Source organism: Neophocaena asiaeorientalis, unplaced genomic scaffold (genome assembly GCF_003031525.2).
Source record: "Neophocaena asiaeorientalis asiaeorientalis breed wild unplaced genomic scaffold, Neophocaena_asiaeorientalis_V1.1 scaffold192, whole genome shotgun sequence".
Classification (NCBI taxonomy): Eukaryota; Metazoa; Chordata; class Mammalia; order Artiodactyla; family Phocoenidae; genus Neophocaena; species Neophocaena asiaeorientalis.
The window spans coordinates 4,982,584-4,999,112 of NW_020185326.1; the positions used below are offsets into that span (position 1 = coordinate 4,982,584).

The 16,529-nt window shown below is 39.3% G+C and overlaps 1 protein-coding gene across 1 annotated transcript in view; it reads right to left on the reverse strand.

The window, feature by feature from the left end:
• Positions 1-16,499, reverse strand: part of NCBP1 (nuclear cap binding protein subunit 1) — a 45,795-nt gene extending 29,296 nt beyond the window's left edge. The window contains exons 1-4 of the mRNA XM_024734378.1: positions 16,144-16,499; positions 9,215-9,303; positions 8,192-8,292; positions 6,188-6,344 (exon numbers count right to left, since the gene is read on the reverse strand). Of these exons, the coding sequence (XP_024590146.1) occupies positions 6,188-6,344; positions 8,192-8,292; positions 9,215-9,303; positions 16,144-16,177 (381 nt within the window). The 5' untranslated portion in view covers positions 16,178-16,499. The remainder of the gene's footprint in view (positions 1-6,187; positions 6,345-8,191; positions 8,293-9,214; positions 9,304-16,143) is intronic.
• Between the last annotated feature and the right edge of the window lie 30 nt (positions 16,500-16,529).

Consider the following 16,529-nt stretch of genomic DNA (forward strand, 5'->3'; position numbering starts at 1 on the left):
AAGTAGTCCTCACGTGGACAGCAAGGAGAGGCTTCTAGGCAGAAAGGTTCAAAAACAAGGTGTGTTCAGGGACCAGCAAGTAATTCAGATGGAGCTGGAGGGTATATGGGAGGCAAAGAGAAACAGACTGGGGCAACCATGAAGGATCAGACTTAATGGAATCTGAACTTAATAGTTTGATGAGTGTCCAAACTCTTTTGATTATGTACTCAATAGAAAAGAATTTGATCACATACCTCCACATAAATATTTACTTATATATAAGTTGGCCCACTGTCAATCTATGTGTTATGTATTAATAAGGCTTAATTCCATTTCCATTTAAGGTAAGTAAGAGTTCTGATATTTACTTCCTGCATCATCTTGTGCACCAGGCTTTGAAGACTATCCACTGTAGAAAATGGGAAGGAACTGAGGTTTTTAACCTGTAACCAACATGAACAGAGCCTAGTTACAGAAGACCATTCTGGTGCCACTACAGAAGATAAAGTGAAAGGCAGAGAATCTGGATGCAAAAAGAGCTGTTAAGACATTACGAGGAAGGCATGAACTACACTAGAGGCCCTGGAGACAAGGAGAAGGGACAGACTGGAGAGAAATTTAGGAGGTAGGACAGACAGGGCTTGGAGACTGCTTAGAGTATGAGAGGGCAAAGGCAAGACAAAAATTAATGCTCAGGTTTCTGGACGGGCTATCCAGTAAATAGCAACCACTTGTGTGGGTTGGACTGAGGGTACAGAAAAGGAGGTATAAAGAATGCATTAATTCAGGGACTTCCAGGCAAGATAACTTAGGGCTATCCAGGTAGTATTTGGACCGAAGGTCTGGAGCTCAGGAGAATGGCTGAAGCAGGAGATACAGATTAGAGTTGGTAGGGGGGAAGGTCATCAAAATAAAGGTAGTTTATGAAGCTATGAGAGAGAATGAGAATGCTTCAGCAGAGAATGTTTGGAAAAAAGTGAAGTGAGGACAGAATCCTGGGAAACACAAAAATTTAAGGCAAAGGAAGGTTACCCAGTAAAAGGAGACTGAGGAATAGAAGGTAGGTGGCAGCAGGAGGTCCTGAAAAGAGTGGTACTGCAGAAACCAAGTAGTGTAAAGCATCCCATGTTACAGGGAGGTCAACTAGGATTGAGTTAACAGAAGCCACTGGACTCGGTAATGAGCTCTGCATCTTTAATAAGAATGGTTTCGGTACTTCCCTGTTGGTGCAGTGGTTAAAAATCCACCTGCCAATGCAGGAGACACGGGTTCGATCCCAGGTCCAGGAAGATCCCACAAGCCGCAAGCAACTAAGCCTGTGCACCGCAAATACTGAGCCTGCGCTCTAGAGCCTGTGAGCCACACTACTGAAGCCTGTGCACCTAGATCCTGTGGTCCGCAACAAGAGAAGTCACCGCAATGATAAGTCCATGCACTACAACAAAGAGTAGCCCCTGCTCACTGCAACTAGAGAGAGCCCACGTGCAGCAAAGAAGACCCAACGCAGCCAAAAATAAATAAATAAAATAAATTAATTTTTTTAAAAAAAGAATGGTTCCAAAAGAGCAGCTGTTGTGGTGAGTGGGGAACTGTATTTCAAGAGAAAAGATAAATTATTTGGTTGTAGCCACCTCTCCCCTTCATCCCAACACTAAGTCATAACATAGCAAAAAACAAATACAAAAAATGTTTAACAAAGATCTAGAAGAACTAAAGAACAAACAAACAGAGATGAACAATACAATAACTGAAATGAAAAATACACTAGAAGGAATCAATAACAGAATAACGGAGGCAGAAGAATGCATAAGTGAGCTGGAAGATAAAACAGTGGAAATAACTGCTGAGGAGCAGAATAAAGAAAGAAGAATGAAAAGAATTGAAGACAATCTCAGAGACCTCTGGGACAACACTAAATACCCCAACATTCAAATTATAGGGGTCTCAGAAGAAGAGAAAAAGAAAGGGTCTGAGAAAATATCTGAAGAGATTACAGGGGAAAACTTCCCTAACATGGGAAAGGAAATAGTCACCCAAGTCCAGGAAGCACAGAGAGTCCCATACAGGATAAACCCTAGGAAAAACACACCAAGACACATATTAATCACTAACAAAATTTAAATTCAAAGAAAAAGTATTAAGAGCAGCAAAGGAAAAACAAAAAATAACATACAAAGGAATCCCCATAAGGTTATCAGCTGATTTTTCAGTGGAAACTCTGCAGGCCAAAAGGGAGTAGCAGGATACACTTAAAGTGATGAAAGAGAAAAACTGTACAACCAAGATTACTCTACCCAGCAAGGATCTCATTCAGATTTGATGGAGAAGTCAAAAGCTTTTCAGACAAACAAAAGCTAAGAGAATTCAGCACCACCAAACCAGCTTTACAACAAATGCTAAAGAAACTTCTCTAAGCGGGAAACACAAGAGAAGAAAAAGACCCACGAAAACAAACCCCAAACCATTAAGAAAATGGTAATAGGAACATACATATCGACAATAAACTTGAATGCACATGGATTAAACACCCCAACCAGAAGACACAGACTGGCTGAATGGATACAAAAACAAGACCCATATATATGCTGTCTACAAGAGACCCACTTCAGACCTAGGGACATATACAGACTGAAAGTGAAGGGATCGAAAAAGATATTCCATGCAAATGGAAATCAAAAGAAAGCTGGAATAGCAATACAAGTATCAGATAAGATAGACTTTAAAATAAAGACTGCTACAACAGATAAGGAGCGACACTACATAATGGTCAAAGGATCAATCTAAGAAGATGATATAACAATTATAAATGTTTATGTACCCAACAGAGGAGCACCTCAATACATAAGGCAAATGCTAACAACCATGAAAGGAGAAATCGACAGTAACACAATAATAGTAGGGGACTTAAACACCCCACTTATACCAATGGACAGATCATCCAAATAGAAAATAAGGAAACACAAGCTTTAAATGACACAATAGACCAGATAGATCTAATTGGTATTTATAGAACATTCCACCCGAAAGTGGCAGAATACACTTTCTTCTCAAATGCACATGGAACATTCTCCAGGAAAGATCACATCTTGGTTCACAAATCAAGCCTTGGAAAACTTAAGCAAACTGAAATCCTACCAAGCATCTTTTCTGACCACAGCACTATGAGACTGGAAATCAATTACAGGAAAAAAACTGTAAAAAACACAAATACATGGAGGCTAAACAGTGGTCTACTAAATAACCAAGAGATCACTGAAGAAATCAAAGAAGAAATAAAAAAATACATAGAAACAAATGACAACGAAAACATGACAACCCAAAACCTATGGGATGCAGCAAAAGCAGTTCTAAGAGGGAAGTTTATAGCAATTCAATCTCACCTCAAGAAACAAGAAAAATATCAAATAAACATCTAACTCTACACTTAAAACAACTAGAGAAAGAAGAACAAAGAAAACCCAAAGTCAGTAGAAGGAAAGAAATCATAAAGATCAGAGCAGAAATAAATGAAATAGAAATGAAGAAAACAATACCAAGATCAATGTAACTAAAAGCTGGTTCTTTGAGAAGATAAACAAAATTGATAAACCCTTAGCCAGACTAATCAAGAAAAAAAGGGAGAGGACGCAATTCAATAAAATTAGAAATGAAAAAGGAGAAATCACAACTGACACTGCAGACATACAAAAGATTATAAGAGACTACTACAAAAAACTATATGCCAATAAAATGGACAACCACGAAGAAATGGACAAACTCTTGGAAAGGTGCAATTTTCCAAGACTGAACCAGGAAGAAGTAGAAAATATAAATAGATCTATCACAAGTAATGAAATTGAAACCATAATTAAAAATCTTCCAACAAACAAAAATCCAGAACCAGATGGCTTCACAGGCGAATTCTATCAAACATTTAGAGAAGAGCTAACACCAATCCTTCTCAAACTCTTCCAAAACATTGCAGAGGGAGAATCACTCCCAAATTCATTCTACGAAGCCACCATCACCGATACCAAAACCAGAAAAAGAGATCACAAAAAAGAAAATTATAGACCAATTATCACTGATGAACATAGATACAAAAATCCTGAACAAAATACTAGCAAACAGAATCCAACAGCACATTAAAAGGATCACCATGATCAAGTGGGATTTATCCCAGGGATGCAAGGATCCTTCAATATATGCACATCAATCAATGTGATACACTACATTAAAAAATTAATAAAAACCATATGATCATCTCAATAGATGCAGAAAAAGCTTTTGACAAAATTCTACACCCATTTATGATAAAAACGCTCCAGAAAATGGGCACAGAGGGAACCTACCTCAACATAAAAAAGGCCATATAAGACAAACCCACAGCAAGCATCATACTCAATGGTGAAAAACTGAAAGCATTTCCACTAAGATCAGGAACAAGACAAGGATGTCCACTCTTGCCACTCTTATTCAACATAGTTTTGGAAGTCCTAGCCACAACAATCAGAGAAGAAAAAGAAATAAAAGAAATACAAATTGGAAAAGAAGAAGTAAAACTGCCACTGTTTGCTGATGACATGATACTATACATAGAAAATCCTAAAGATGCCACCAGAAAACTAATCAATGAATTTGGTAAGGTTGCAGGATACAAAATCAATGCACAAACATACAATGGAGAAAAGACAGCCTTTTCAATAAGTGGTGCTGGGAAAACTGGACAGCTACATGTAAAAGAATGAAATTAGAACACTACCTAACACCATACACAAAAATAAACTCCAAATGGATTAAAGAGTTAAATGTTAAGACCAGACACTATAAAACTTTTAGAGGAAAACATAGGAAAAACACTCAAACATAAACCACAGCAAGATCTTTTTTGACCCACCTTCTAGAGTAACAGAAATAAAAACAAAAATAAACAAATGGGATTTAATTAAACTTAAAAGCTTTTGCACAGCAAAGGAAACCATAAACAAGACAAAAAGACAACCCTCAGAATGGGAGAAAATATTTGCAAATGAAACAAAGGATTAATCTCCAAAATATACAAACAGCTCATGGAGCTCAATCAAAAAAACAAACAATCCAGTTAAAAATTGGGCAGAAGACCTAAATAGACATTTCACCAAGGAAGACATACAGATAGCCAAGAGGCAAATAAAAAGATGCTCAACATCACTAATTATTAGAGAAATGCAAATCAAAACTACAATGAGGTATCACCTCACGCCAGTCAGAATGGCCATTATCAAAAAAGCTAGAAACAATAAATGCTGGAAAAGGTATGGTGAAAAGGGAACCCTTCTACACTGTTGGTGGGAATGTAAATTGATACAACCACTATGGAAAACAGTATGGAGGTTCCTTAAAAAACTAAAAATAGAACTACCATATGACCCAGCAATCCCATTACTCAGCATATACCCTGAGAAAACCATAATTCAGAAAGAGACATGCACCACAATGTTTACTGCAGCACTATTTACGATAGCCAGGACATGGAACCAACCTAAGTGTCCACTGACAGATGAATGGATAAAGAAGATGTGGCACATATATACAGTGGAATATTACTCAGCCATAAAAGGAAACGAAATTGAGTTATTTGTAGTGAGGTGGATGGACCCAGTCTGTCATACAGAGTGAAGTAAGTCAGAAAGAGAAAAACAAATACCGTATGCTAACGCATATATATGGAATCTAAAAAAAAAAAAAGGTAGTGATGAACCTAGTTGCAGGGCAGGAATAAAGAGGTAGACATAGAGAATGGACTTGGTGACATGGGGTGGGTGGGCGAAGTGAGAGTAGCATCGACATATATACACTACCAAATGTAAAACAGTTGGCTGGTGGGAAGCAGCAACATAGCATAGGGAGATGGGTTCGGCGCTTTGCGATGACCTAGAGGGGTGGGATACGGAGGATGGGAGGGAGGCTCAAGAGGGAGGGGATATGGGGACATGTGTATGCATATGGCTGATTCGCTTTGTTGTGCAACAGAAACTAACACGGTATTGTGAAGCAATTATACTCCAATAAAGATTAAAAAAAAAAAAGAATGGTTTCAAAAGAACAGCTGTTGTGGTGAGTGGGGAACTGTATTTCAAGAGAAAAAATAAATTATTTGGTTGTAGCTCACCTCTCCCCTTCATCCCAACACTAAGTCATAACATACCAAAAAGCTCCCCCAAAGCCAAAAAAACAAAAAACTTACCAAATATACAGCTTCATTATAATTGTTTGCTTTCAACGATTCTTTAAGTTGACGAATCATGGCTTCTACAAATTCTCCACCGAAGTTGTAATTCCTGGCATTTAGTAGTCCAACTAATGTTGTATAAATTGTCAACTTCTCAGGTAACAGACGTGCACTGATTTGAGAACCCAGCACAATAAGAAGATCCCAAAACAACAGCATTAAATTGCTGAATTTTATACTATATAAAATTTTAAATTGTTTTACTAACTTTAGAAAAGCATGACATTTAGCTATGTTTTTAAAACAATGTCAGAAAAGGCAAAAATATTGAGAAGAGTTGCAGACATGGCTCCCTCAATTTTTTCATTTTAATTCTAATTAGTTAATCCAAGAGTTAAGAAAGTAAAACACTCTAATTGTGAAATCAAACTAAAATAGATATAACTGACACTAGACCAGTTTTTCTTCCAATGTGCTTAGTGGAATTGAATAGCAGGTCTACAGAAAATGGTTTCCATGGTAAAATATCTGGCAATTGCTGAGTGAAACAAGGTTCTTTAATGCAGAATCATTAAGGGGGAGATGGAGCAATCAACATTGCTAAACTTAGCCGACCAAATGTCATGGGATCAGAATTTCACTTTGAGAAACACTATTCTAGTTGCTTAGAAAAAATTCAGAACTAAAACCAGTTCCTGTCAGTTAAATTGTTGAATTTTTAACATGGTACTCTGACAGAGTAAGATTTCTTTACATCCAGTTTGCTTACTCAAGTGTGTTAATTTTCATTAAAGTTATTTGAAAAGCAGAGAAGAGGATTACAGTAATAAATCTTTGAAAAAAGCAAATGTTGATCCCTATTTTAGGCAGCCTTTAGAAATCAGCTCAAAGAAGAAAAGCAAATGGGAACTCCTGATTGTTCAGATTCTCTTATACTTTTTGCATTTTCCCAAGGTTCCTAGCAAAGAGTGTTAGGGACAATTTAGGTTTTAAAAAAATAACTGCATTAATAGTAACAATTCCTCCTCAACCCTCCCCTGCTTCAAAGTCATGGCTTCCATCAGAGTTTAAGCATAAATCTACTCTATTCTAATAAATGCTTTCAGAACAGAAGGAATCTACGGATAACTATAGCCAAATAACTTTTCTTAGTATTAAGTTTCTTAGTCTAAGGACATGTCTTCCTGAATATTAACTAGATTCCTTAAAAAAATTGTATCTGAAATTATTTGTACTTTATGAGATATTAAAGTGAAATCCACTGATAGCTTCAATTTGTGTGTACATTTTTAAATTTCAAAACTGGGCTGTAAGCAATTTAAAAAACCCATTATTTTAAAATAACTGAAATAACATTTTAAGGCACCTTTATAATGAAGACTCCTTTATCCAGAAGTCATAAACCCTCCTTTGAAAAGGATACAGTTTAGAGTGACCAATGTCCACCTGAGTGATGAGGAAGTCTGGATTGCTAATTCCACTGTTGGGAGAGACTGTTTCATGATTTCATGTGAGACTTTTCCCATTCTAATGTCCTTACGAATTAAATGCTGATACTCGTTCTAGCTAACCTAATTCAGAGAAAGATTATGCCTATTATATGTCATAGCTTCAAAAGTATCTTCAGCCTTCTAAGAAGGGCTATTGTTACTCAAGTGACTGGTTCTCAAATATGTTTGATGCTACTGATTTAAAGTATAAATTAAACTCTATTATATATATTTAATTGTATGTGCTTAAAAGAAAATCGCTGAATGTGAAGTTGTCTACTTTCTCACTTAAAAGTAGTCAACTCAAATGATTCTAAGGATACAAGAAATGAAACAAAGAAAATGCTCTATTTTCATCCTATTTATCGCTGAGTTCGCCAAAGGGCAAAAGGTCATTTCATTTGACAAATTCCCCACAGAATGAAAGCAGATGACATATGAAACATAAACACATCTTCTGAACATTCACAAGCATTTAAGAGTAGATAATACATTATCACCTGGATTCATAAATCTTTTGTATACATACACTGTACAAAGAAGTCTTAAGATCTTGCTCTTATAGTTAGGAAGATCAGCTTCCAAAACGCCAGCCAAGCCTTCTAGGTTGCTCTCCAAAGAGCAGGCACTCTGTAGAGGATAGCATATTAAATACCTGTCAAGTACTCAGCAATTAGTGCATTAAAATTTTCTAGGTGACGATAAAAAAGTTACACATAAGGCACTGACAGTTTAGTATAAATAAATTCAGGTTGTTACTATTCCTTAGAAAACCATGAAAAGAGAACGAATAAAATTAAAAAAGCAATCTAAGACAGCAAAACAAGTATTAGAAATGGGAGGACATTCTGGGCTCTATTCTACTTCTCTAACTAATTCACTTAACTGTATGACTGGGCAAATTACCTTACCTATCCAGAACTTCCTTGGTCTCCATTTTTTTTTTAATACATTAAAAAAAAATTTTTTTAATTTATTTATTTAATTTATTTATTTTTGGCTGCATTGGGTCTTCATTGCTGTGCACAGGCTTCCTCTAGTTGTGGCCAGCGGGGACTATTCCTCGCCGTGGTGTGTGGGCTTCTCATTATGGTGGCCTCTCCTGTTGCGGAGCATGGGCTCTAGGTGCGCGGGCTTCAGTAGTTGTGGCTCACGGGCTCCAGAGGGCAGGCTAAGTAGCTGTGGCACACGGGCCCAGCTGCTCCACGGCATGTGGGATCTTCCCAGACCAGGGCTCGAACCCATGTCCCCTGCATTGGCAGGCAGATTCCCAACCACTGCGCCACCAGGGAAGCCCCTGGTCTTCATTTTTAAATTGAGTGGACTATTCCCTAAGGTCCCTTCTAAGACTCATATCCTGTGAAAATTACTAATAACATTTAACTCTCTGCATTCCAAGGCTTTTAATATGCATTTACTTCGGGATATAGATATATGGCAATACAAACTTTGCCCACAACTTAGATCATCGAGCTTGCAGATGCAGAAACTAATCAAGCACAGTTAACTACAACCCTAAGCCCATCACAGTCTCTGCCTATTTTGATCATACCTTTTCTCCTACTTTGCATATTAAAGATTCCAAATGATCTTCAGTTTCATTTGCATCAGAGGTCTTTCTTCTTTTGTGAGGCTGTCCCCCTGTTTCAACAATGTAAAAAAGTGAACATTACACGATGAATCTGTTATCAAAAACGTTAACTTTTTTAATGCTATAATCACTTTTGTACCAGAAGCCCTACTATTTACACACAGTAGAAGTGCTTAACTGACCCTCCACTTCTCAGACAAGGCTAGATCAACCAACAGTCTCCATACCCAGTGGCACCATAACTCCAGGAAGCATTATTTATGTTAAATTTTGTGATTATAGTGCCCCCATGAAGCAACGCAATGCAGCAGCCCTGTCCATTTCTATGGATAGGCAGCAAAGGTGCCCATAACATGCTAACCACTAGCAGTTAGAAGACTCCCTGTAACACTCATGTATGGCTACTCCCATTCTTTGAACTTGAGTTGTTTATTCATCCTTAGTCACTTGTTCCTGAAACCTGTCAGTGCCAGTAGTACTCATTATTTTAATAATGAAAATTATGTAAACTGATGAAATATGGGTGTAAAAACCAAGTTGAATGCTGTGGAAAGACTTGATTGGGGGGAAAAAAGTTTTTAAAAAAGAAAGGTATGAAGAGGAAAACTTCAAAAGATGGGAAAGGGAGCATAAAACATTAGGATTCCTCACTAGTTTTTACAAATGTCTGAGCTCTTAACTCTTCAATTAATGGTTTTGGTTCTACAGACCTTGCAGCACTAGGGTCTAGTTCATCCCAAACAATGAGAATTACAATCAGCAGACATACTCAAAGAAAAGTCCTGAGTACTATATCAAACAATCAGTGGGGAAAAGGTATATGTTTTATGATTTCCTGCTTTAACCAGCTCTTGGTTCCGTACTTTACTGATCCTATTATGTTCAAAAACGGTGTCATTCAGAGTTGTGCAAACAAATAAAAACTACCATTCTGAAATCATTAGCAGTCTTCTCTCTGTCATTTTGGTCGCTAAAGAATTCAATTTGAATGAAGCTGTGCTACAAATCATCCTTAAGCACTGGACTGTGTATTTTCGGTCTTGCTGTTAGTGATCTCTTACTACCAATATTTTGTTTAAAACCTCAACATACCTACCTTATATCCTTTTGTGGACTAACATAAAGCTGAAAAAATTTCAAATAAGGTGTTAAATATGGAACATGATGCTGTTGCTGCACACAATGTTGGCTAGTCTCCCAGTATAATTCAATTTTTAACTTCCACCAATTAGATTATTAGGATGGCATGTGAACAAGGAAGCAATAATCTGTAACTGTGTTGGAGATCTGTATTAATAATGAAAATCTGCAGATATAGGATTACTCAGTAGCAAGTTATATTTTTAATCTTCTCCAGACTTGTACAGCCAAAGGAACTGAACCATTTTTACAGAGTTCATAATTACTTACTTGCCACTGGAACATTTGGCTTGAAAAATACAATGATTTTCATAAAACACAGCACTTGGCTATTCTAAGCTTGGGGTGTTAAAAATTTTTCCAATGTCTGAAATGATCTTCAGGTACTTACCACCTGAACTCAAGGTGAATAAAACCGATCTATTACTTTCTAGATAGGGCCAAACAAAGTATTATAAAAGGCCACAGGGCAAAGCACTGTGTGCTTTGATCCCCTCCCCCAGCCCCTTAGTTATCATTAGGGTCTGGTTTAAATAACCACTGAATTTTGAAGGGATAGTTTTGAAGGGATAATGCCATAAAAAATATAATACACATGCAGCATGACAGCTGTGATGTATTCCTGGAGATATGTGTCCGTGTAAAGTTGTGGACATGTGTGGTATTGTGGGATCAGTGACCTTGATTCTCAAATATACATTAAACTGAAGTCACAGGATCTCTATAAAGGTTCCACCACCCCAAGAGCCAAATTCGACACAAAGGACTTCTATTTCCAGGATTCATTCATTGAAAAAAATGACATATTTGATGCGATGTTTATATAAGCTATCAGCCAGGACGTTAAAATAGCCTTCTCCAAAAGCAGTGGTTCTCAACTGGGTTGGATTTTTGTCCCCCAGGAGCCACTTGGCAATCTCTGGAGACATTTTTAGTTGTCACAACTCTGTCATCCAGTGGGCAGGGGCCAGAGATTCTACTAAACATACCACATTGCACAGGACAACTCCCAACAACAAAGAATAATCCAGCCCAAAATGGCAACAGTGCTGATGTTGAGAAACTCTGTTCTAGAAAGCAGAATATACTAAATGTTCTTCAGAACCAGATTCTGATAAGGCTGGGAGAATGCAGATGCTAAAAAACTAGCTGAATGAGAGCAGTTTTTTTTTTTTAAACTTTAACCATTGTTCCTTTCTTTCTGGCCCATCTACTATGCCAAAACCCTTTATCCCACATCCCACCTCCACACCCTCTCTAAATTAACCATCCAGCTGGCTTGTTCTCAAATCAGTTTAGAATTATACCCCAGTCTTTAAAGCAACCCTCCTAGGCCCTCTTGTAAGACTGAAAAGAAGAAAATACTGCTGTGGGGAGAGAAGGTAGGATTTCTGAAGAAAAACTAGAAAATACAGTATACCGTCCTATCTCTGAAGTGTAACTCTTCTTTTCTCTTCTTCTTCTCATTTTTACTATGCTTGGAGAATGAGAAGAGGCAGAAAGTATTAAGAAGTAAGAGATGCCCCACACTCACCTGATATTGGAGAGAATATAAAGAGGGGTGGGAGGGGGACGTACAGACACAATGTGAACTCATGCACAGTAACAGGATACTGAACTCAAGAGAATGTGGGCAAGAGCATGGGGAAGTAGAATAAAGCACTTTAAAGAAGAATAAAATTTTGGGAATGAGCTGAATGTTTTCACCTACCCTCAAGAAAGCATATCTAAGGTAGCTCCCAAAACAACAACAGATTTTATATTAACATGTTAACTAAGTAGAAGTTTTACAATGTAAATTAAAGCTATACATTAGCACTTCATTCTGACACCTTGGCTAGAAGAGAGAAGCAAGTCTCTATTAAAACCCATCAGAAAGGGACTTCCCTGGTGGCACAGTGGTTAAGAATCCACCTGCCAATGCAGGGGACACGGGTTCGATCCCTGATCTGGGAAGATTGCAACTAAGCCTGTGTGCCACAATTACTGAGCCTGCACGCTAGACCCCACGAGCCACAACTACTGAGCCCTTGTGCCACAACTACTGAAGCCTGTGCGCCTAGAGCCTGTGCTCCGCAACAAGAGAAGTCCGTGCACCGCAGCTAGAAAAAGCCCATGCTCAGCAACTAAGATCCAATGCAGCCAAATAAAAACGCCATCAGAACAAAAAAGCCATCAGAAAGAATCTTAACACACCAAATAATTTTTCGCCTGTAAGGTGATCCTTATTCTATATGGATACACTGTACTACACATCTTATATCCTTATTTAGAATTATATGTACTATAAAAAATTTTAGACCCACAAAGTGGAAACAAAAACCAACTCTGTAAAAGAGAAAGTAACAAAAACAACAAGGGAAAGGGGAAAAGTAAAGCACCTCGATCCTGCAGATTTAAAGAAGTAACCATCACTTCTGAAACAAACTATACTTTTTGTCAGAATTACAAATCCCTTCACTTCTATTCGTTTTTGTTTTGTTTTGTCTTTTTTTTTGTTTTTTTGTAGTACGCGGGTCTCCCACTGTTGTGGCCTCTCCCGTTGCGGAGCACAGGCTCCGGACGCGCAGGCTCAGCGGCCATGGCTCACAGGCCCAGCCGCTCCGCGGCATGTGGGATCTTCCCGTACCGAGGCATGAACCTGCGTCCCCTGCATTGGTAGGCGGATTCCCAACCACTGCGCCACCAGGGAAGCCCCTTCTATTCGTTTTATTTTCTATAGTTAGGTAAAAGAACAGTCACCACCTAAAAGGTAAGGACCTAATTCTAAGTAGCTTAAAAGGGACTAATATGGGGTTTTGGCCAAGATTATGGACAATCTAAAAACTTCTTTAAAAGAACAAAGCAATATATTGAACATCTATTGTATGTATATCCAAAATAACTGAAAAGCTTCAGAGACATTCTTAAAAAGAGTCTAAGAAATGAGTTAGATTTAGCACTGGACCAGTATCCATACACATTAATTTCCATTTAGGACTTTCCTTTCCTTGTCTATAAATCCATCTCTAGGTGAACTTCATTGGTATAGCTTCCAGAACTTATCTCCTTGGATCAAGGACACTCTAGTCTCAGCACAGAGATACAATTTTAAAATTGCCCTCTGTGAGCTGATCCTCTTTTCTCCTACAACTCTCCCCCTCACTCACTCTGCTACAGCAACACTGGCCTCCTTGCTGTTTCAGGATGATAGGAATACTCTAGCCTTAAAGCCTTTGCACTTCAGGCTCCATTTGCTTAGACTACTGCATTTCCCCCACACTGCCATCTGGTTTGCCCCCTCACCTCCTGCAGGTCTTTGATCAGATGCGATTCTCAGTGAGGCCTTCCCTGACCAACCAATAAAAAATGGCAACTCCTCCCCGACAGCAGCCTCTACTCTCTTTACCCAGTTTTCTTTTTCTCCATAGCACTTAACACCATATGATCACTATATTTACTTGATTGTTGTCTGCCTGTAAAAGGGCATCTTTATATTGTCCACTGCTGTACTGTCAGTAGTTAGAACTGTGCCTGGCACTGTTAAATATTTGTTGAATAAATTATTATATCTAGTCAAGCCATATGAAAAGCCATGGTAGTCAGTGACTGATAAGAGCTGACAATAATCCAGAAATGCTCAGATGCATCTATTTAATACAACAATAATAATTCAGCCTATTTTAAAATAGCTTTCTGCAGTATTTAAGCTTCCAATATTTCTGATTTTTAAAAAAATTAGTAGATGCTTAACCAAAAGAAAAGTATCTAAAATATTTGATTCAGATCACCATTTAGGATAAACCCTAGTTGTTCATTACCCAAACTTCTGCAATTTACAAAAGTTCCAGACTTGGTGTAGTATCTAAGAGGCACTATAAACTGCCCCTCGACTACTATATTATTCATAGTAAACTCTGGTTAATTAACTCCTTATTTTGTTTTGTCTTTACGTATTTATTCTGAGGTTCCTGCAGCAAGACCCGAATGGACAGTGATTTAGCTGCCAGAAGCTAACTCCTAAGAAAGTTATGCCAGCATCCCAATAACCAAAGCCAAAGTTGTTTTCCTACATATTCACATCCAATTTCTCCAGGCTGCCCCTTGGAAACATTTTCTCTCCCTTTAGGGATGCCCTAGAAGAGAGAAGAAGAAGAGTAGAGAAAGCATGAGAAGAGCAAAGAAAATGGGAAGAACTTTAAAAGCCTCAACTTCTCCAAACCCCAAGTGATGACTTCTAGGAGATTAAGTTTTTAATTAATCAAAGGCAAAGCACCTGAAAACTATTTTCTGTGCCCTGTATGTACATTATACAAAGAAGCCTCCTGTGTTTTAAAAAAAAAAAAAAAAAAAATCAAAGCATGCAGCATAGTAATACCTGTGTAGTGACAAGAACCTTGGACTTGCTTTCCAGGGTATTCCAGGTATTACTGGTGCCTGGGCACTGCTAATCGTGTCTCCATGTTAATTACACTAAAATTTTAGACCCTTAAGTGTCAGATGAGAAGGCTGAACTAGAATATATCCTCTCAAGCCATGCCCTAGCAGAAATCTGATATTTCACTGTTAAAACTAAATTAGTGGGATTCTACTCCTGCCCCAAAGTGCCCCAACATTCAAGGAGAGAAAAATGTTAGTGGAGAAAATTAATTCAAATGTTCTGTTCTGTACTTTTTCTTACATTGTCGACATCTGCTAATGTTTATCACCTCTTAAGCATTAACAGGTGATAAAATACACACCATCATGAGCAATCAGTCACATGTGTTACCTCGTTTAATCCTCACAAAACCGAGAGATATGTATCATTACTTCTATATTACAGACTAAGGTTTAAAGAGGTGATGTAACCTGGGCAAGATCACAAAGTAAATGGCAGGGTCCAGCTTTGAACTTAAGCCCTCTGATTCCAAAGTCTGGCCTCTTAACCACTACACTACACTCTTTTCAAAGAACAATACCCTAAAATATTAATAACAGAATTACTGTTAGTTTTTCTTTTTTTGGATGTGTGTTCTTGACTGATTTTTGTAATGTAAGCACTTTTTCTATTTTTAACTAGCAAAATTATTCTTGGTTTTTATGATGGCAACTCCATGATCCCTATGAGCGCAACCATGCAAATGGAGATGAGAATTTAGATCTAAATCTCTACGAGCTCTCCAGTCTTCCAGCACTTTTTCTTACACGAGAGAAATATGCTTACGGCCAGTTCAAAATCTAACACAACAACCTACGTACATCTTTTTTTTTTTTAGAGACCTCTTGGGTGTGGATAAGAAACCGATTTCTTTCCTTGCCGCTTGAAAAAAGGCAAAACGACGGATGACCGGTACAGGAGAGAGCTCAGATTGCGATTCATCAGGTCTCTCGTCTTCTGAGAGCCCTTTTTAGGTGCAGTTTGAGGGTCAAAACGAGACACGGGGATGAGTGGGTCCCTGTCACTATCCCTAAGAGGCGGCGGCACAGACACAGGTGTACTTCCCTGCTCGGCGGTGCTAAGGGCCAAATCTTGAAGAGTCCTTAGAGACCAGGGGTCCACCAGGCCGCTCCTCGGCCGACGACTGAAGGAGGCGGGGTGGGGAGAAGCAGGGGCTTTTCAGAAGTCGCCCGGCCACACTCTCGCTGTACCACCCGCTTCTCTCCGCGGCTCCCCGAACGCTCCCGGAGGGAAGGGCTTCCCATCCCTTCGCTCGAGACCCGAAGACCAAAGAAGCCAAAGCTCGACCCCTCCTGGGCGCGGCCTCGGCGGCCGAGCCCAGGGCACTCACCATCGTTCTCGTCGCTGTGCCGTCGCCGTGACATGCCGCACGCCGGTGCGCCGCCGAGCCGAAACGCCGGGCGGGAAGCGCGGCAGGAACCTTCGGGCAGCCGGCCGGCGAGAGGACAGCGGTGAGGCGCGCGGAGTGGCCGTCGCGCAGGCGCACTCGCTCGCGACGGCTCCCGGAAGCACAAGAGGGAGAGGTGGCCTGGTGGCTATGCGGGCTTGGATCCGGGAGGGCCGGCGTCTGGAAGCTCACCAGGCCGCGGGCGTCTGCTCCGCTCCCAACCGCCCTCTCGGGCTACCTCCGCCTCTCGGCTGCTTCCTTCGCCCGCCTTCCCTCGAAGTCCTTCCGGGGCCACGCGGAGAGCACCGCCTTTTCAGCCAGCCCGAGCC